This window comes from Contarinia nasturtii, unplaced genomic scaffold, assembly GCF_009176525.2.
Source record: "Contarinia nasturtii isolate CC-2019 unplaced genomic scaffold, AAFC_CNas_1.1 Cnas_scaffold_745, whole genome shotgun sequence".
In the NCBI taxonomy this organism is placed as follows: domain Eukaryota; kingdom Metazoa; phylum Arthropoda; class Insecta; order Diptera; family Cecidomyiidae; genus Contarinia; species Contarinia nasturtii.
The window spans coordinates 619,364-640,466 of NW_022198093.1; the positions used below are offsets into that span (position 1 = coordinate 619,364).

General features: G+C 34.4%; 4 protein-coding genes across 6 annotated transcripts; 2 read left to right on the plus strand and 2 right to left on the minus strand.

Annotated features, from left to right (window-relative positions):
* Positions 1 to 542: 542 nt before the first annotated feature.
* LOC116341544 (cytokine receptor-like) lies at positions 543 to 6,100 on the plus strand. The gene is made up of 11 exons (XM_031768667.1): positions 543 to 746; positions 849 to 938; positions 1,071 to 1,207; positions 1,277 to 1,388; positions 1,505 to 1,662; positions 1,774 to 1,945; positions 2,112 to 2,213; positions 2,301 to 4,744; positions 4,850 to 5,083; positions 5,160 to 5,298; positions 5,393 to 6,100. Exons 2-11 carry the CDS (start codon positions 866 to 868, stop codon positions 5,443 to 5,445), a joined length of 3,624 nt encoding a protein of 1,207 aa, XP_031624527.1. The 5' UTR covers positions 543 to 746; positions 849 to 865; the 3' UTR covers positions 5,446 to 6,100.
* Positions 6,101 to 6,290: 190 nt separating this feature from the next.
* LOC116341688 (exosome RNA helicase MTR4) lies at positions 6,291 to 9,759 on the minus strand. Its single transcript, XM_031768906.1, has 3 exons — positions 9,525 to 9,759; positions 9,230 to 9,450; positions 6,291 to 9,159 (listed from the first exon to the last, which is right to left on the minus strand). The coding sequence occupies exons 1-3, from the start codon at positions 9,638 to 9,640 to the stop codon at positions 6,380 to 6,382; spliced, it is 3,117 nt and encodes a 1,038-aa protein (XP_031624766.1). The 5' UTR covers positions 9,641 to 9,759; the 3' UTR covers positions 6,291 to 6,379.
* A 140-nt stretch (positions 9,760 to 9,899) lies between these two features.
* LOC116341630 (apolipoprotein D-like) lies at positions 9,900 to 11,734 on the minus strand. Its single transcript, XM_031768803.1, has 5 exons — positions 11,563 to 11,734; positions 11,033 to 11,192; positions 10,778 to 10,968; positions 10,567 to 10,701; positions 9,900 to 10,509 (listed from the first exon to the last, which is right to left on the minus strand). Exons 1-5 carry the CDS (start codon positions 11,651 to 11,653, stop codon positions 10,061 to 10,063), a joined length of 1,026 nt encoding a protein of 341 aa, XP_031624663.1. The 5' UTR covers positions 11,654 to 11,734; the 3' UTR covers positions 9,900 to 10,060.
* Positions 11,735 to 14,282: 2,548 nt separating this feature from the next.
* Positions 14,283 to 20,218, plus strand: LOC116341719 (P protein-like). Of its 3 annotated transcripts, XM_031768958.1 has the most exons (13): positions 15,740 to 15,880; positions 15,987 to 16,209; positions 16,546 to 16,776; positions 16,840 to 16,978; positions 17,150 to 17,373; positions 17,454 to 17,584; positions 17,651 to 17,999; positions 18,068 to 18,771; positions 18,836 to 18,993; positions 19,054 to 19,246; positions 19,535 to 19,682; positions 19,774 to 19,867; positions 19,946 to 20,218. In XM_031768958.1, the coding sequence occupies exons 3-13, from the start codon at positions 16,557 to 16,559 to the stop codon at positions 20,034 to 20,036; spliced, it is 2,451 nt and encodes an 816-aa protein (XP_031624818.1). In that variant the 5' UTR covers positions 15,740 to 15,880; positions 15,987 to 16,209; positions 16,546 to 16,556; the 3' UTR covers positions 20,037 to 20,218. The 3 variants fall into 3 exon arrangements, with proteins under 3 accessions (XP_031624820.1, XP_031624819.1, XP_031624818.1); XM_031768960.1 differs by lacking the exons at positions 15,740 to 15,880; positions 15,987 to 16,209 and adding an exon at positions 14,283 to 14,349; XM_031768959.1 differs by having other exon boundaries at positions 15,738 to 15,997.
* Positions 20,219 to 21,103: the final 885 nt, after the last annotated feature.

A 21,103-nucleotide genomic window follows, 5' to 3' on the forward strand; every position in this document is an offset into this window, starting at 1 on the left:
CAAAGGCATCGGTTAAACAAATCAATCGGAACAATTATTTGATTGTCATTCATTTGATTTTCACGTAAGCATTTTCAAGATAATAGACGTAATGGGCGAACAAAATTTTTCAAGAGCGGGTTGATTTTTCAAAAGAATTTCTCATCATTTCACAAACTAATAAGCTAAGAGAGGTCTTCATCGTTTGAATCAAAAACCCTAGAAAATTCGAATAATTTTCCTGAAAATATTTTCTGATCGAAATCACAGCGGGTAAATACCCTACCGCTCGCCTTCGTACATTACTGACGTAAGTATAACAACGTCCCATTACTAAGTGCAAGCTGTTTTGAATCTTTTCTTCAATGGAAGAACAAAATACAACAAAAATAACTTCAAAAAGTGTTAAATCTTCATCAAGTCGTTTTTGTGCCGATTTCGAATGAATGTTATTTATTACAATTTCCAAGAGAAAAATCTGAAGTCGCCTAGACTCAAATCAAATATTATGTATTGTGTTAGCGTTAGCATTTTTTAAGTCTTACTTATTCAATTCCAGAGAAATTCAATAACTCGCTCTTCTGTTGTATTACTTCACGATACAGAAACAGAAAGCTTGATCTTAAATCACAAGCTCGAACAATGGTTAATTCTATTTGGTGCGTTGCTCGAGAAGGACGTACATTCTGAAAGCACATATTCAAATCTCAAACATAAATTGTTCATTTTCACTGCAACGAATCGAATTAAATTCCAAACTCTTTTCGGTATCAAAACTCGTGTTATTCGCAATTCAGTTATTTTCTATTTGAAATATTGTGTTTCGAAATTTATATTTATTCGTGTTTTTTACTTAATTTTCATTTCAGATTCTCCATCCGACAAAATGATGGCAAAATACTTTTGGGGGCTGCTATTTTCAATTTTATTTGAAATTAATGCAGTCGCTTCATTGGGTTGTAAGTAAAAAGCAAACATTTTTTTTAAATTATTATTGTGTGCAGTCCATCATTAGCAAATCTGTGCGATACACAAAGTGAATTTCATTTTCAAAATGTCAATCATTTTTTTTTTTTTTTTTCAATTAACAGATATGTTCCCAGTGGGCAATATCGTACGAAGAGAAGGCGAAACTATTGAAATTAATTGTACGTTAACCTCATCCAATCATACGATTGATGATTTGAAATTTATTTTCGATAAACCAGGTGTCCGGCATGAAATTATCGTAAGATGAATTGATCATTCAATTTTCGGTAAATTCATTCATTTAAAATGTAATCCGTTTTTTTTCTAGACATTGGGCCATAATACAAAAATGTTTCGAATTAATAATGCACCGATAATGGAAGCATACGTTGATTGTCTGGCGGGTCTTTCAGGCATTAATCGAGTGACAATTAATGTTGGTGAGTATTCGATTGAATTACTATAAAAAAAATTGAATTTTTTCTTTTTATTGGAAAATTAATGATGAAATATGATTTTTATTGAATTTTCTTTTGATGTGAAATCCTATAAATAGGCACGGCACCAGAAAAAGTCATTGATTTCAAATGTAGATCATACAATTGGGAAAATTTAACGTGCAGCTTTGAAAAACCATACAATCCAGTGCCCGTAGACTACACTCTATACTATGGTATTGGAATTGAAACTGGCAAGCCCACTTTTCAGACACCGGTTCGTATAAAATATTCAGAATAATTTGAAAAAATAGAGTTAAAAATTTGACATTTTTTTAATGTAATTTTTCTGTTACTGATAAACACTGTTTTCTCTATAAATTCGCAGACACATTCGTGCCGTTTAGGTATAAACTATCATCGACAATTTACATGTGCAATTACATTTGAAAATGAGCCGCCCTATCGTCAATCCTATGACTATTACTATTTTCGACTGATCGGAGTAAATCGCATTGGAAATTTCACCGAAGATTTTACAATTTATCACTACAACATGCGTAAGTACATTTTTATAAATAAATTCCAAAGAGGAAGAATAAAAAATTCCAAATACGATAATACAATCACCAAAATTATCGCACAGTCGTAGACTATGTGCCCATTTACAATGAGTGTCATTTAATCATAAATTTCGATATGTTTTTTTGTTCTATTTTTTTACAGTGGTACCGAATCCACCGGAAAACTTAAGTGAAACAAATATTACATCAAATTCTGTAATTTTGAATTGGAAATTACCAGCGCTATTACAGAACTTTCCAAAACGTATGTATTTATTACACATAATCATTGAAAAGTGTTTAATTTTTCATTTCTGTTTATTTTTTTATTTTTTTGGTTTAAAAAATTTAGAATTTGTATATAGAATCAATTATACAAACGAGTATCAGAAAGATCAATGGATTGAATTGGGGCCGTTTAAAGAACCACGTAAAAATGAACGCGAAGAGCACAATATTCATATGTCACATGCATTAACCAATTTACCATATGCCGATACATGGTACGATTATCGTATATCATTTAAAGTCGACGATGCTGAAGACATACCGGAAATGTGGTCAAATTCTCATATTGGTCATATATTTAAAACGGAATCACGAATTCCGGATAAACCGCCACTCACCGACATCGGTTCATTTAGTTTAACGGCCAGCGGTCATGTGTTCGTTTATTGGAAAGAACTATCGGAATCGGAACACAACGGTCCGAATTTGAAATATATTATAATTGATGCAAATAATACGACATATGTATCAACTCGTTCGTTGGCCAAACTTGAGCATCTCGATGCAAATGGTATGAAAAAACCATTAAATTTCCATATTCATAGTAAAAACAATGTGGGCCGTTCAAAAATGTACAGTAGCGTATACGTACCACCTGTACAAGATCGATGCAAACCGCCGACGCTGATCAAAAAAATTCGATTGGATGCTCAAACGTATAATATTTCGTGGATGGCACCGATTGATGGTCCAAATATAACCAGCTACACGATATTCTGGTGTGAACCGAACAATGAATCGCCAAATGATTGCAAAGGTTCAATTGATTTCGAACGAATTGGCAGTGATGTATTGAGTTATCGTCTCGAAACGAATAATTCAATGAACTTTGCCATCTCGGCCAATTCGAATACATCAAGTTCAGGCATGATATGGGCAATGTGCACCGTTTTACCGGGCAATGAAATTAATAAATTAACTTCAATTATAACGGTTAAAGTGTTGGCCACATCAATCGAATTCAAATGGAACCTTGCTTGTATCGATCGAACCATTTTGACCGGTTACATTTTGGAATATTGCCCAATAAAAGATCCAAAAACCGGTGAATGCCGAGAAGCGGCAAAAACGGTCAACATTACGGCTGAAGCAAAAGAATACAAATTGGAAAAATTGCAACCGTACACAACGTACAGTGTACGCATTCAAATGTTATCTGAATCTTCAAAAGGTCCATGGAGTGAACCACAAGTAAATACCACACTTGAAGCAGCACCAACACCACCACGAAATTTACGTGCACGTAATATCACAAATTCATCCGTTGAATTGACATGGGAACAACCAGAGGTATTGAATGGTGTTATAAATCGCTATACAGTTTCATGTAATGGTAAAAAATTCACGGTTAACAAGAATGATGGAACACAACAACCATATTTATTAACCGATTTAGATAGTTTCACCGAATATGAGGTGGTAGTTAATGCATGTACCACGCATTGTTCGGATCCAAGTAATGCCATCACGTTCAATACAACAATCGGTCGACCGGGAATCATTCATCAGCCAAAAGTGATAAATAATGAATTGCGTTGGGAAGCGCCAGCGGTGAAAGGTGGACGTTTGGATTATTATGAACTGCAAGTAGTTTATACGAATAACGATCGACAGGAGCGAGTAATTAAAATAAATGGCACCAAATGTAAATTTACCGATGACATTCGAAATATTTTGGTTGGTAAATTAGATTTTTCGGTTCGTGCTGTGAATGTATTGCATTCATCACATTATAAAGGTCCAATTAATCAACGAAACCGACGTGATATTGCACAAACATATATTGACGTTGAATCCGATCGTTCGAAGGATCAAAGTTATTTATTGAAACGACATTCAAATCCAGAAATTGACACCGAATATGGAAATCACATATTCAATCATAATTCGAATGTAAAAATTGAAAAGGTCCACAAATCAATTGAAAATGAATTTGAAACAAATGACGGCACTTATAAGAATCATAATGATGTATTCAATGTGGATTTAAATCGAATTAAAATTTGCGAAGAAGAGAACGATCTACAATTATTTGACAAATGGCCAACATTATTCCATGGACCATTTTCGGTATCATACACATTGCAATTTAATATGAATTCAAAATCAAGCGGCTACTACTTTATGCTTGTATTTTTGTTTATAATTACCATGGCCTTTGTGTATGGTACATTTTTTGCAATGAAAAAATTGAAACGAATGAAAGACATTAGCGTCGAGCTACCGGAAGGTTTGGAAGATATCAAAGAGGAAAGCAAATCCAAACATTTGGAAGGTTCTGGTGGCATTACACGTGAAGAATTGGGACGAACCATTGATTATGTGACAAATGAACATGAAAATGATCCATTGGTTCGGTCTCGTATGGAATCGGCAAGCACCAGTAGCAGCGAAAGCAACAGCCATTCCGAAAATAATGACGTTATAGATCATTCCCTTGAATATGAACAAAATATCGAAAATGACAGCGGTTCAGACAATCAGCACATGAACAATATTAATAAAATGGTGAGCAAAGTCAATTTTTATTTTTTTTACTTTACAATTGATCGATATCGAATAAGCAATTTTTTATATTAAATGGTTTGGTTTTCTTTTCATATTTTGATGTAGTCTCTGCCAACGCCACTAATTCCAGTACATCAAAGCCATGAAATTGGAATTATTCAAAATCCATCATTTCCATCGCCATTATTACAAATGTCAACCACACTTGAAAATCACCATATGTCCGATTCTCATGATAATCATTTCGCTCCAAGGAAGATAGTCTCGCCATTAAACGCGTCAAAGCCATCGCAACTCACATCGAATGGTTATGTTAAACACGAGGCCATCAGTGGAAAGGTATTGTTTTTAATTTATGTCATTCATTGTATGGTTTAATAATGTTTATTAACATTGAATTATTAAATAATTATAGCCGGTTGCATCGTCTGGATATACACCGTGGAGTGCGGTCAATGCGAGACAATCGACTGAACAACAATCGGCACCAGCACACACCGAAGAGATGAAAGTCAAAACTCCGATCATAACAACTGACATACAAGGCATATCAGGTAAATACATTTGCATCCAATCAAATTATCAATTCAAGCATATCTAATCATTTTATTTTCTTTGCTACTTTCCTTTTTGCCACATCAAAATTAGGTTATGTGACTCACAAGCAGCTGTTGGGCCAATTCATGAACAATAACATCTAATCGCGAAAAAAATCATTGAGAAAATAATAATATGAATAATATTAATAATAATAATTATAATAACAGTAAATATATTCACTTATCCACGCATATGCTTGAATGTTTACTAATAATTTAATAATTTCTTGTGATAATTGTACTTTTTTTAAATTAGGAAAATGAAAAGATGAATTATGTTTTTAAGATATATAAGAAAATAAACAAACAAGATGAGTTGAAATGATGGATCAAGTTAGATAGAATTGACACAATGATTTTATAAAATGTGGGTTGTCTGTGAACAACATGAAGAACAAATGCTCCGAAATCAACAACAAATACAACAACAGAAAGGACCGATTATTCACCGAAAAGTGACAACAGCTTACAAAGCGAAATTTATTGAAATTAACGTTGTAAGGAATGAGAAGCGATATCAGTTTCGTGATATATATTATTACAATAAGAACGAAGAAAAGTATTGTATATATAAGGTAAGATTAAATTGTTTGTATGATTTGCAAAATTTGAATTGCATAAATTTGTGTTTAAAAAAAGATCGTGCATATTTTACTACAAACAATATAATCTTGTCTTTGGAACGGCAAATAATATTATCAAAATGTATTTGTGTAATTAAATCACAACGTTACCCCAATAAACGTCATGAAAAGCATGTTTTGTTTTGTTTTATATAAACCGCCGATTTTCAGCCGGTGATTCACCTATTAACTTATGCACGACTGGTGCACCCTCAAGCGATTCTCGCTTATTTGGACATGGTTTGGCCATATTATCCCTAATAATCGTCGTGAACATAAAGATTCATCCTTAGGTCATCAATTAAATAAAATAAAAACAAAAAGTTAGTTTTACAAATTTTATTTTAATTTCTTTAGACTGAAAATTTAAGAAACGATATTTCGAATAAATCAATTCTTATTTGGATTTTAAATTAAAGATACAATGAGGCGGCAAATACGATGTCTCGTTTGAGCAGTCGAATTCCTTCGGAGAATTTATTTTCTAGTTCTGTATTACCAATCGTCTTGGCAGCTTGACACATTTGTCGCAATAATTCTTCCAATCGTCGCATACACCGAATAATTGAACCTTCAAAAATGTCTGTCATACCAACAATTGCTTTAAATGAGGCACCCTTGCACCAAGCCAAAACGACATCCATCAAAAATGGTTTGAAACGTTCCACATAGTTTTCTTCATCCATTTCAAGTTTGCATTCAATCGATATTTTTGCGATGCGTCGTGCCAAATCTTGCATTTGACGAAGTGGGCCAGAAAGTTCTTCGGCTGTTTTTGGCGCTTCATTACTTCGTTCGTCACACACAAAAGTCGACAATAATGCAACGCTCTGTTCAATGCTCAAATTATTAAAGACACCATTGAAAATCATCTCGGTGATGAGCAATTCGTCCGCCGAACTGAGTTCACAGGCTACTCGCCCTTTGAATTCAATCACATCGGCCTGTGTACAATATCCAAGCCGTCGTAAAACTCGTTTGCGATGCTTGAGTTCATCCATTTGTAAGAGGCTTTTTGCTTTGCGTAGTGCGTCTTTTTCGCCTTTTAATTCGGCCAATAGTTGAATTTTCTTCGAATATTCAGCATAAAGGTCACTCAATTGCGGCGATTCATGCAATGGATGACTGTACAATTGTTTTTCGAATTTATCAATGGTTTCAACAACACGCTTAAAATCTGAATCTTTGATATTCATGTCGTTGATTGGATTTAGCAGCGGTGGACCCTTTGGAAAACGCTTTTTCACTTCATTCACCGTTTTCAAAACAGAGCGCCGATTTTCTGCCGGTCGCAAATCTTTTGGATAGTAGACACGCAGCGAACTGATTCGTGATATTAATGTATGCAACACGGGTACAACCTCAACGGAACCTTGTTTATTCGCCGGGCATGGTTTGGCCGTATTTGTTTTCTCATAATCGTCATCAACATGAAGTAAAATATCAACAATTGTTACTGTCTCCGATTTGGCTGGATTTTTTTCGTCGCTTTGTTGTTTACGGAAATTGACAATGATTCCCCAATCGAATTCGTCGCCACTTTCTTTTTGTACTTTTATCATTCGGCCCGGTTGCAAGAACGGTGTTAAATAAACCGGTTTCGTTAGATACGATCTGAACTCTCTGCCCAATTTATCCAATTGATCTCGAATGTGATAGTATGTGGCGATACTTGATTCCATTGGAATAGTTAGCGAATCGACTTCTTTTTGTTTCTTTTCGACGCGTCGATACAAATCCGGTATCGATGATTGATTTTGAAATTGGAAAAAGCTTCGTTCCATCATGTACTCTGGATTGATTTCTTCGACACGAAGCAAATTCAAGACCATGTTGTAGGTCAAATGAAACGCTGAATTAATGGGATCCGGTTTGCCCTGAACAATTTCTTTGCCAGTAACTTTTGACACTTTTTCATCGATCATTAAAATGACAATACCTTTGTCATCGAGACCACGTCGCCCGGCACGACCTGACATTTGTATGTATTCCCCAGATGTAATCCATCGCATTTCTTTCCCATCAAATTTTCGGGCGCTCGTAAACAAAACTGTTCTAGCCGGCATATTTAATCCCATGGCAAATGTTTCGGTTGCAAACAGTGTTTTGAGTAAACCTTCGCCGAATAGAATTTCAATTGTTTCCTTTAGAATCGGCAATAATCCACCATGATGAATACCAATACCACGTCGTAATAGCGGCAATACATTCTCAACTTGTGGCAATCGACGATCTTCTTCCGATAGTACATCCATGGCATTGTTAAAAACTTCATCGACTAATTTCTTCTCTTCGAGTGAATTAAAATCTAATTTGGCCATTTGCATTGCATATACCTCACATTCTTTTTTACTGAATGAAAATACGATGGCCGGTGCCATATTTCGTTCCATAATCATTTTTACAATTTTATAGATGTTCGATTCACCTTTATTGGTACCTTTAAAACCGCCCTTACGTCCCTTTTGATCGCCTTTTGATGCTTCACCGACGGTGGCCAAAACATTCATGGCTGCATTGAAATTGTCCTCTTTGAATTGACCCTTTTCATCAACCACCAGATGAATGCCGTCGCCGCCAGCCGGAAATAAGTAATGTTGCAATGGTGTTGGCCGATAATCAGTGTAGACAACATGACAGTTTTGCTTATGAACATAGGTGATCCATTCACAAAATTGGCGAGCATTCGGAATGGTTGCCGATAAGAAAACGTAATGCACATTATCAGGCAGTAAAATCAATGTTTCTTCCCATACAACACCACGTTCTTTGTCACGCATATAATGGATCTCATCGAAAATCACCCAACCAACTTCTCGCATAATTTCAGAACCGCGATACAACATGTTTCGTAAAATTTCCGTTGTCATAATCAAACATGAAGCTGTCGGATTGATCGTCGCATCACCGGTGACTAGACCAACGTCTTTGAATTCTTCACTAAATTCACGGTACTTTTGATTTGACAATGCTTTAATTGGCGTTGTATAAATGACACGTTGTTTGTTATTTAATGATCGGGCAATGGCGTATTCGGCTACAACAGTTTTACCGGCCGATGTATGAGCTGACACCAGCACCGATTGTTCATTTTCGATGCATTGTATTGCTTCCTTTTGAAATGGATCCAGGACAAATGAATATTCTTTGGCTGGTGGCCCAGTTACCGGTGCCAATGGTTCGTACGGTTGTCCTAATACGAAATAAAGAACACTTTTTTTACTTTCAATTCAATCGAATGTATGTGCAAGACAACAAAATACCTGGATAAACTGCAACTTCATGTGTACACGATTCGGGCGATTCAATGACATGAACTGTAATGCGTGACTCAATCTCTTCTAATCGAATGTCGTCCAAAATTGATTCGGTCACTTTTGAATCATTTCCATTGTCGGTTCGTGGTTTTTTTCGCTTATCTTCATCTTCATTTCGCTCTGTTTCATCTTCCAATGGTCGTTTGTCCGGTTTGGATAGGGAACTTCTGAAAATCAACGAAAAATTTAATGGGCACTCATTTTATGGCACGTTTTTTTTTTTTGCACCATTCTCACTTACTCATTTTGTTGTTCTTCATTGTTTTTTTCGTCAACAACAATGGGATTCGCAGCCTCACCTTCGTCAAATCCAATCGGTTCATCGAAACCACCAAAGAGCTCATCAATATCAGCCATTTTCTTATTTATGTTTGATCAAAAAACGCATAAAACTTAATATATTTTCGTAACTAACAGAATTCCACGCTGCTTTATAAACACTGTCACTGTCATTGCACACAACCACACAGACCGACAGATTCAACATGTCAATTCAATATGCTGTGAAGTTTGTGCGCTATAAGATTGTACATAACCTCACATTTACATTCTACATTTTGGTGAAATATTCAATTCATTTGAAGAAAAAACTTTGACAATTTCAAAAAAAAAAAGGTTTCTTGATTGGTTATTTATTAGTCGCTTTTTTACGTTTACAAAATGTATTGAAAATAAATAAATAAATATAATGTGTGTATGCTTGTAACACTTGGCAAATCAAATTAAATGTATGATTATTAACGTATTTTTTTCAATAATTTTATTATTTTGCTTTGTTTATTTCAATTTTTTCGCTGTTGCATTAACAGCAAGAACCTCATTCATGGGCGATGGTAATTTCGTTGTTTCTATTTTCTGTGATTTTTCGGTGCTTTCATTTTTCTGCATTTCCTTCGCTTGTTCAATTTGATTGTCGCTTGTTTTATTTTGTGTTGCTTTATCCGCCGTTTCAGTTGAACTCAGTGCTGCTTTTTCGGCTGGTTGGTCATTTTGTTTGAAATAAATAGGTTGACCGTGATTATGAACATTTGGATGATAGACAGGTTGAACGGGGAATGCTGGTGCGAATTGCTGTAAATTCTGAACATGTGCAATATGTTGCACTTGATGGATTTGGGGATTGTCGTGACCGTATTGATTGTTCACCAATTCCGTACCGACTGTATCATCATCAACAACAATATCATATCCAGAATCTGGCCCATCGACTGCTTCATCCGGATCGCCTGCAATTGGTTCGATGATAAATTAGATTGTTATAGTGGTCACTTTGATTGAATTACCTTCGACTTCGCAATTGGTTTGATCGGTTTTCACGAAGAATGTTCTCGATATTTTGAATTTATCCAATACACCGTATGCTGTTTGAATTACAGGCCCATCTGGGATTCGCTCCCTAGCCAAAATCCACACAGATTCTTCAAATGAACCAAAAGAATTTTATTAAATTGAAACAAAAAAAAATGTTGAATAAAATGAATATGTTATACAAACCAGTGTGACCAACAGGACCCGCCAAGGAGTTACAAGACCATACTACAGCATATGAATCGTAATCAGTGTCTAAAACATGAAGCGTGGTATCATAATTAACCGGAAGGCCAGTGTATCTTACGGTAAATGTTGCTTCATCATCTTTTGCCGTTTGATTCAATACACCAGAGACAATTCGCTGAACATTTGTGCTGAAATTTTAAAAAAATAGTATCAATACATCGCGTCATGGACAGCTTGAAAATAAACTCTTACAATCGATTTGTCATTTCGTTGTTCACGTAGATTTTTCCATCAGCACGTCGTTCATATGTGACCGAGACACATCGGGATGCCAATTCTGATACGGCAAAGTAACGCTCAATTTCATACCATTTTCCCCAGAAATTTTCATGATCGAATTCTCTCATAACATCTGAAATATACAAACATTAGAAAAAGGAAAACAACTAAATCAAATGACATTTTTAAAATTAATAAAAGTCAAACTATAATTATAGTCGAAAACAGATTGAGCACAGTGTGAAATATTATTTCAGAAATAAACTACAAATTTTCTACTAAAAACCGTTTTGGTGGAGACGCCCATACTATTTTTCATATTTTTTTCGTCATATATTCTCATTCTACGGAAAAAATGAAATTCTTCAAAAAAAAACCGAAAAAAGTATGAAAAACCCAAAAAATGGAATAAACAATTTCGAAAAATGACATAAAAAAGGAAAAAATTTGACATAAAATTTTCCGACTTTTTACATAAAACCCACTCAATTATTCGATCTTACCATAATCAGGACATCGTCCAAAATTGGGAATTTGAGCGGTCACAATTGAAATGAGCAAAGCACAAGCAAAAAGTGTTTTAACATAAATCATATTGAATTTTAACAAAATAATTTGATCACTCGACAAATATAGACAAAATAATCACCATGAAGCTGTTGCTTCAAAACCGGCTCACCACAAACTGCGAATGTTTGGTCTTGGTTTTCATTCTTTATATAGAAAGATCGAATGCCAAAAATCAATACGGAAAAATAACGGTAAAACAAAATTTATTTACCGCACTTAAGTCTATTTGTTCGGCATAACACACGTGCAAATGCAAAATAATATATTACCTTTCTCGTATGCGGTGATATTTAATGCACTAAAAGATTATTTATGATCGCAAGCATACGATCATGGTATATGGCGGGTGTGCTTCTTCGAGTGTGCTTACAAGCGTTTTGTTTTGTTTTCGCCGGCAATGAATGGGAAATTGTAACACAAAGAGGACGACCGATACGGTTTGTGTGTGGTTTGTACGCGACATCGGCACTCAAATTTGTTTTGAATGGCTTTTTGCCATATTTACATTGGCGTTAAAGAAGAAGAAGAAAAGAAAGAGACCATCCATCGACTTAAACGACTGATAAATACGCTTCAAATGAGGAGAAATTACAAACATACTCGGCAACTCGTTTGCCGACAACAATAGGCGCGTGTACCATATTACATTGACAATTGTTGCGCTAAATATTTATTTACAATTCAATTTTTACTTTTAATCTTTGTCAACAAAACGAAACTCGAACCATACACGTACCCATTCATTTCGACCAAACAACTCAGTTCTAATTTGGCGTAAATAAATATTTGAATGCTATTAATTTGGCAGAAATAGAAAGAAGTTGTGATAGTAATATTTTCATTTAACATAAACTAGGTCTTTTGTATATTTAATGTTTTGTTATATCGCATTATTTTACCATTTGCTTTGCCATTTTATGGCCACACTCTTTCTGGGTCGTGCAATATTTGTGGAAAATTAGATGATCGATTCATTAAAATGGTGACAATTTTTTATAAAAAGATTTTCCATCACACTTTGTATGCAATTTATTTGCATGAAAATATCATAAACAACATTCATGTTCCCACATTGCCGCCGCCAAATTCTCACTACATAAATTGCTTCTTTTCGAGTGTATTACATGAAATAGATTATATGGAGTACCTGAGGATATAAAAGAGATTGAATTATTGAAAAAAAAACCTTCGCAATCAATTCAATTTATGAACGGCTGCAAATAAAATTCCAAGAAATGCCTTTTATATTTTCCGCCAAAAAAATGGATGCTTAAATGTGCAAACAAAATATTCTATATGCTAAAGAAGCTCACATAAATTTCTCTCCACAAACACATCATTTGATATTCATTTATTCGGCATAGATATTGCCGTACTATTTTCAAAGTCAACTTTTCAAAATGAAAAGCACTATTGAATCCCACACACCCACACACCGACACATTTGTAACTTGAAAATCCAGAAATGTGTAATTTACAAATTCAAATTCAGCCATGTAATAAAAAGAGATGAAAATCGACTTTAGAAAATAGAATTTGTTTCATTTCATAATGGTCCATGTTCACGCTTGCTTTGCTTGCATAAGCAATTTCTTATCGACGCGATCGACTTGCGAATGCATTAGGGAAATATGATAAATTCTAGATAAATCTGTTGTGAATGCAAATCTCAATGAATACCGCGAGAACACAGCAATTTTAAAGGCGTTACTTTATCACATAAACAATTATAATGACCTGCATTCGAATTAAATTCACTATACAACACAGTACGTGCCCATCGATTTGCCGAATGCAATTTCATTTCGAGGCCTTTCCAGCGTATATGTTGTAATAAAATATGTCAATGAACTATAGAATATTGCGATAAATTACCGGAGATTGAACGATTTTTCATTTTATTGCAATAACATTTAAGATGATTTGTTTTCGTTTAGCTACATTTAAGACTTTCTTTGGTGCATAAATGATTATTGTACGATCCTAAAAGGAAAGCGTATCACGTCTCACGTTCGCTACATCAAAACGCGTGAATTACTGAGAACGAAGATACTTTACAAATTGATAAAAAATCGAAACACTAAAATTCTACATTAATAAAAAGAACAAATCAGTAAATGATTGCCGTTTTAGTATGCGCGATATGCTATATAATCCAACCATCGTGATCGGAAGAAGTCAAATTGACAAATCCTCATCTAGTGGAGTTGGTCATTCAAATGTGCTAGAATCTTTAAAATTTTGCGCGAGAAATACATAAAAAATCAAATCAAATTTAGAAAATGTGATTTCCTATTGAGGTAGTTAGCCGAGGCTTCACACATAAGTTGACATTGTTTGCCCGAATACTCTCCATTACATTCTGTAAAGTAGAAAAAAGTCATGTCATCAATAGATTTGACCTGATTCTAGTTCAATCAATTATAAAAAGTCGATGCTTTTTTTTCGATTTCTTTTTAAATTTACAATTTAAAAAAGTAGTATGGCACATTTGATGGACTTGCAATAATGATAACAATAATCTTATCAGAGCCTTGTTTCAATACAATAAAATATAAATAATAGTCTCAATAATGAGCGGCTGATTTAATCTAAGCTGATAAATGCTTGGTATTTTGGTACGAACTAAAACTTGTATGTATAATTTGCAGTCAGTCATTGGCGTTCGTACACTAAAATCGTACTCTGCGACAAAAAAAAATAGGCACTTATAATATCAGGTAATTTTCATAAGACCAGTGTCATGAAATATAAACACCAAAAATGAAAACATAATTTTTATGTACACCGTACGTAAATATTTGCCATCCAAATACGTTCAAATAGTGTTTTGTTTGATGTTAATGAAAGTGTCAATTGAATTGTCGCGACACAAATATACACTTTATATTGCTTTGATACAAATGTAAACAATTGTGAAACAAAGAGAGAGAATAAATAGCAATATGAAATATTCAATATCCATACACAAATTGACTTTGTGGAGTAGCTTCGATGTTCATTTTTTTAATAAAGATTGATAAAATGTAACGTAAATATCAGATGCAATGCGCCATTCACCTGATGCTGTAACACAGTAATAAGTGAACCAGTTGTATCCAGATTAATGCTGATTGTTTAATTCAATTCGCATTGCGATCCGACTGATTATCACTTTGAATATTAATTAGTTGCATCGAACATGTTTTGCAGACACATTGTGCATGCGACAGCAATATGATGATGTGTCATGTGTGGTGGTGGTGGTAATACCAGATTCATCAATTATCTTCATTTTTTTTCTCGTTTTTTTTTTCTTTCGGGAAAGCCATTTAAAATAAACATAAATATAACAACTCAATCACCTTGATACCAACATACTTTATATTCAAATAGTGTTCATCATTTACAAAATTACATCACCTAATGACTCAGTAGAATATCATTAAAGAATATAAATGGAAAAATATTCAAAATTTGTATTGAGGCTAGTAATAGCGCCCACATATAGGCCTCAACAAAATGACCGAATTGACCTTACTGAGCACTTGAAACAGAACAAAGAATAAGGATAAAACAAATTATCTTTTGGTAGATATACGCTCGTATGGCTACTTCATTTGTAAATCATTGTAAATCACCGTAGTGTGCCGCCGTGTAACTCATACCGCTCACTATATTTATTTCAGTTAAATGACTGGGTAGTTGTAGGTATCTTATTTCCCATTTTGTATTCAAGCAGTTAACGTAACAGCCCCAGATCCACTCTTATCTACTTTCCATTTACTTTCCAGCTGGTGTTATCTTTTCCAGTCTTTTCCATGATACTTTTTTTTTTTATTTATTTCAATCTCATATCATTCGCATTGTAGCAACATATTTTTGCCCCTTCTTGAGTGCGTGTGCTGGTGTGTGCAAAAATAAAATTGAATTCCCATCACATCTTATCACTGCGTTGTATATTCTCCGGTTCGCCGTTTGAACTATATACATATATACACAAAGTAAATGATTGTTGCATACAGAATATTCCATCGCACACATCAAACACCCATACAGTGATAGCGCAGTGAGCGCGATAGCCGTTAGTCGTTTCGTTTGGTTTAACAAAAATACAAAACCAGTTGTGTGTTTAGTTTATCATTTGCGTTGTTTGGCAAAAGACACACACTTACTGAAGCAATTCAAAACAAATCACATTGCAGCACGCAAAATTTATTCATTCAACATTTTTACGTGAAACAGAAAGAGTGGCCGATTGCGGCAAAAAAAGTACTGTTGGTGATTTTTGCACATATTTCTAGACACTTCAAGTCAAATAAGAAAGTCAACGGAGAAAATTTTAACGAAAAAGAAAATATTTTTACGTCATTCATAGGCAGACAGTGTGTGAGTGTGACTTTGTGTTCATATTTGTGCGATATGGAAATTGTTGTGTTCCACAATGTGCACCGATTAGCCGAACAAACAAATCGTGTATGAATAATGCATCACTTAAAACATTGATAAATCGATAAAAATCTCGGAATTTCAAAATCATTAAAATCATTCCAGTGCAGTTGCACACATTTCACAGTATATTGCCACTTAATAATTCAAGGGTATGTTTTTTTTCTTTGTTTATATGGTTTAAAGTATGCAATTACATAATACATTCTATGTTCTCGAAAAACAATGTACAACGAAATAAATTGAATTCACTTTTGCAACGACACAATTATCGCTGTAACCTTTCACACAAAACAAATCGCTTTTCTCTCTGTCGTTGTTTACATTATATTCACAATGTGGTGTAAGCAATGAGCATTCGCTTGGAAAAATATTCCATAAAATAAAAAATTACTTGTTTATTCTCGCGATTTAATGGTTCCGTTATTTTTTTTATGGATGCTATAAAAGTATAACGTTTTTTTTGTGTGTTCTCCTTTATCTGTTAGTTTGGTGTAAAATGGGTAAATCAAAACGGCTGCAATCACCGCATCGGAAAAACTCATCGACAAATAAAAGTTATCAGGCAAAGTCAGTTCAACGACGAAGATCACTATTGACACTAATATCGCCCGATGACATTAACGAAGCTACTCTACAGGTATGGCGCAGTTTGCCATTAAAGATACGTCAGGATCCAAGTTTAGCGCCTTTTCAAGCGGAAGATGAACGCATTCATGGTAATTTGTGCACACTTAAATGAATTTTGATTTCAATTTTGCTCATAATCATTTATGTATTAGGATCTACTTCAAATGGTGCCACAGCCAGTGACAGCAATGGGTGTATTGAAGACGAAGATGACGAGAAAAATGATAATATTGAAAATCCTATTCACATACACGTGACCAATGTGGACGGAATTGATTTAGAGGATATTAGGTGAATGAAGGACGTATTAAATTTTACGTTTGAAAATTGGGAGTTGTTAATTTAACAAATTTTCAACTCATTTTGTACAATCGAATTTCGATTTTGAATTCAAAAGATTTGTGTATTTTTCGGATTTAATTTTAAATTGAACGCTGTACGATGGCATTGATTTTTTTTCAGTATGGCGCATACTATGAAAGGATCGTCACTGACAAATATCACGAACGCAAGTCATTCGACGCGCTCAACAATTTCGGTAAAGGATAGCAGCAGTCCGTGGCACAAACATCCAAAAGTGATATTTTTATTAATTGTATGGTTGGCTAGTGTCACATTTATGACCACCGAATTTGAAAAGAAAATCCATCAAAAATTACTATCGATCGATGACACACGTACAAAATGTAAGTGTAAAACCAATTTGGCTTATCACACCGATAATTGACACATTAATAAATGTGGGCTACTTTTAAAATTTGTCTAGCCTATTTTTTACCGAACATTTACTATGGTGAACAAGTTACACTGGCAATGGAAGGTCCATTTTTACCAGATATAAATGATAGTATGCATCAAGTGACGGTGAAACTAATGAGTGGCTCTCGTCCAATTGACGTACGTTTTATTTTGCATCGTATTTTTCAATGAAAAACATTCATATATATCTCTTTTTGAATTCAGATGATTGGAAATGAATGGTATATTCCAATTGCAAATCCGGACGACGTTGATAAAGCAACACTGAAAACTATTCGACGTACGTACAGCATTGATCACAATATTCACAAGCGTCAACGGCGATTGGAAGTGTTATTGAAGAAAAATACACCAGAAGGAATCACGGTTAATCTTCATTTTGATCCAACACCGGTCGATGTTCATGTGGGTGCCGTTTGTGCTGGCCTCGTTTTGCTAATGTTCTACGTTCTAATCATTTATGAAATTGTACACCGTACATTTGCCGCGATTATCGCTTCAACGGTCAGCATTGCATTGCTGTCCGTGCTGAATGACAGGCCAGATATAAAAGGTAACATACTAATCGCGCTTTTGAGTCCGACCCATTATCAATTTTGTTCTTTTTTTCACATCATTTAGAAATTATTCAATGGATGAATTGTGAAACACTTCTATTGCTATTCTCAATGATGATTCTGGTTGCAATACTCACCGAAACCGGTGTATTCAATTTCATTGCCATTTACGCATTTAAACAAACAAACGGTCGCATTTGGCCATTAATTTTCTCACTTTGTTTCATAACCGCTGTTCTATCTGCATTTTTGCATAGCGTTACCACTATATTACTGATGACCCCGGTCACTATTAAATTGTGTGAATGTTTGGGATTGAATCCGATACCAATATTAATGGCAGTCATTCTCAATGGAAATATTGGGGCAGCAGCAACACCAATGGGACATATACCCAATCTAATGATCACCGGCAATGCAGTATTCTCTCGTTTTGGTGTCACTTTCATTTCATACACCGTTCATATGTCTGTCGGTGTTGTATTGGCATTTATACAAACGTGCGTGTACCTGCGATGGGTATACAATGATATGCGTGAATTACGAACAAAAGTGCCGCAAGAAGTAGTCGAATTGAGGCGTGAAATAGCCGCTTGGGAACGAACAGCAGCGTCATTGTCAACATTTTCCAGAGAATCACAAGTTGTTCGAGAGACGCTCATGAAAAAAGTACACATTTTACAAACAAAATTGAAAAAAATGGTGTCATCAAATAAAACCTTACCAAGCGAAATGTATAAACAAACATTGGAAGAACTGCAAAAAAGTGTAACTATTCATCTTCAAAGTGTTCGTTGTACAACATTTTAATCAATTTTTTTTTTTGATGAAGTATCCCATAAAAAATCCACAATTGCTTGCCAAATCCGGAAGCGTGCTGATATTCATCATAACAATGTTCTTTTTGCAATCGATGCCAGGATATGGAAAATTGTCGATTGGATGGTGTGCTCTCATTGGTGTCATGTTTCTATTGATCATTGCTGAAAAGTAAGTTTCCAATCCTTTATTCAATCAATCAATCACAACTCAACATTTTCATGCAAATAGAGATGACATGGACGCATTGATGCATCGCATCGAATGGACTACATTACTATTTTTTGCCGCAATGTTTGTAACTCTTGAATGTTTGGAACGATTACGGTTGATTCATTGGTTTAGCGAGCAAACGATTAACATGATTTCAACGTCGGAAAATGAAAATGTGCAGTTGGCTTGTGCAATTTTCATTGTTTTATGGGTAAGCAGTTGTCAAGCACATTGTTTATCTTGTGTAGATGTTGGAATTTTTTTTAAAATTGCATTTCATTCTATTTCGAAGTTGTACTGAAGCTACAATATAAATGACACTTGACAGAATGTAAACGTTTATATTAACAATTCACGTTCATTCTCTTCTATACGATTTTGCATAGCTTCATTTTAGCTTCGACCAAAGTATACAATCAAAACTTTTATAGTCAATAACTACTCTGCTCATAATTCTTATGACATTTAGATTAATGAAAGAAATCATTACTTTTTGCAGCTATCTGGCCTATTATCATCATTGATTGACAGCATTCCCGTCACAGCTATGATGATAAAGATTGTGATTTTGATTGCAGAAAATGATAGCATAAAGCTACCAGTTCAGCCATTGGTCTGGGCAGTTGCATTTGGTCCTTGTTTGGGAGGTAAAATCCAGTCAATTTAGCATAAATCAAACGAATGGCTTTAGTAAAAGTATTTTATGTAACCTTATGAAAAAAATCATTCTTCATACAGGCAACGGAACACTATACGGAGCGAGCGCGAACATTATTGCGACTGGCATAGCCGAACAACATGGATATAAGATTTCATTCTCAAAATACTTTAGGTAATAAGATCTTATTCAGCATTGCATGAAAAACGATAAAAAAAACTGATGCACGTGTTTCTTTTTCTCACTCCACAGGAGGTGCTTTCCAATAATGATTGCAAGTTTGATTACCATAACGGGTTACCTATTCGTTGCTCACCTTGTATTTGAATGGCATACCGCTTAATTTTTAAATTCTAAATTTAGGCCAATTTCTAACGAAATGTCTAAAGATTAATTTAAGAAAAAATAATAACTAGTAGATCCTAGTAAATGTAATTTTTCAATGTGTCTGAGTGATGTTGAACGTGTTACCAATTGTACTTAAGAGAATTTTATTCGTAAAAAATATACACACCTCTTCTTATACATGGATGTTTCAAATGATTTGAAAGTAATATTTTGATTCTTGATTTAATTTTTTAATACCATTGCATGTGAATAGCTTAATCGACCCCATTGACTTTCGATAAAAAAAAGCCAACGGATATGCGCAATACGAGACTAATTTTGCAGCGATTCTGAATTATTTATTATTCATTATGATAAACATGTGGTTTTATGTCTTTATTTCGTGCTGGGAAAGCAACAAAGCATGCATGCTATTACGCAACGGTTGAACACGATAGTAAAATGTATCAAATTATAGGTACAACACTTTTTTGTGCAAATTCATCAGTAAATTGCGGTTCTATCAACCGACAACATATGAATATAAAAAACAAACCAAAGCCAAACAAAATATAAATGATAAAAATGGTGTATTTGAATGCGATGAAAAAAATGAATGGTTCCATTTGTGCATGATATGCAAAAGCAATTAATCTGTCCTACTGGAACTAAAACGATAAATTGTCATATCATAATCAAGTGGGATCTGCTTCATGCGGCAGATAAAGTAATCTTTTTGAATTGAATGGATAATTCAGCGGACAAACAAGTTGATAATCCATATTCTTCTTTCCTGTTCACGAAATATTGGGAGTATAAATTAATTCAGGCCGTTTTTTTGTTTGAAAATGAACGTAAAGCAACCACTTCTCTTTCTCATCTTTCAGTCGAAAGACGAATTTCGGGTCGTTGTTTACATTTCCAAATGACACATAAGTTATGTGACATAACCATTCTTATAGCATTCTGACAGTAAGTTAACATAAACCCATTGAAATTTTTGTTCTACTAATCGGCATGAATTAATTTCTAGTCCCAATACATGCTATACTGTATTAAATAAAAACATGTGCATATTCTGTT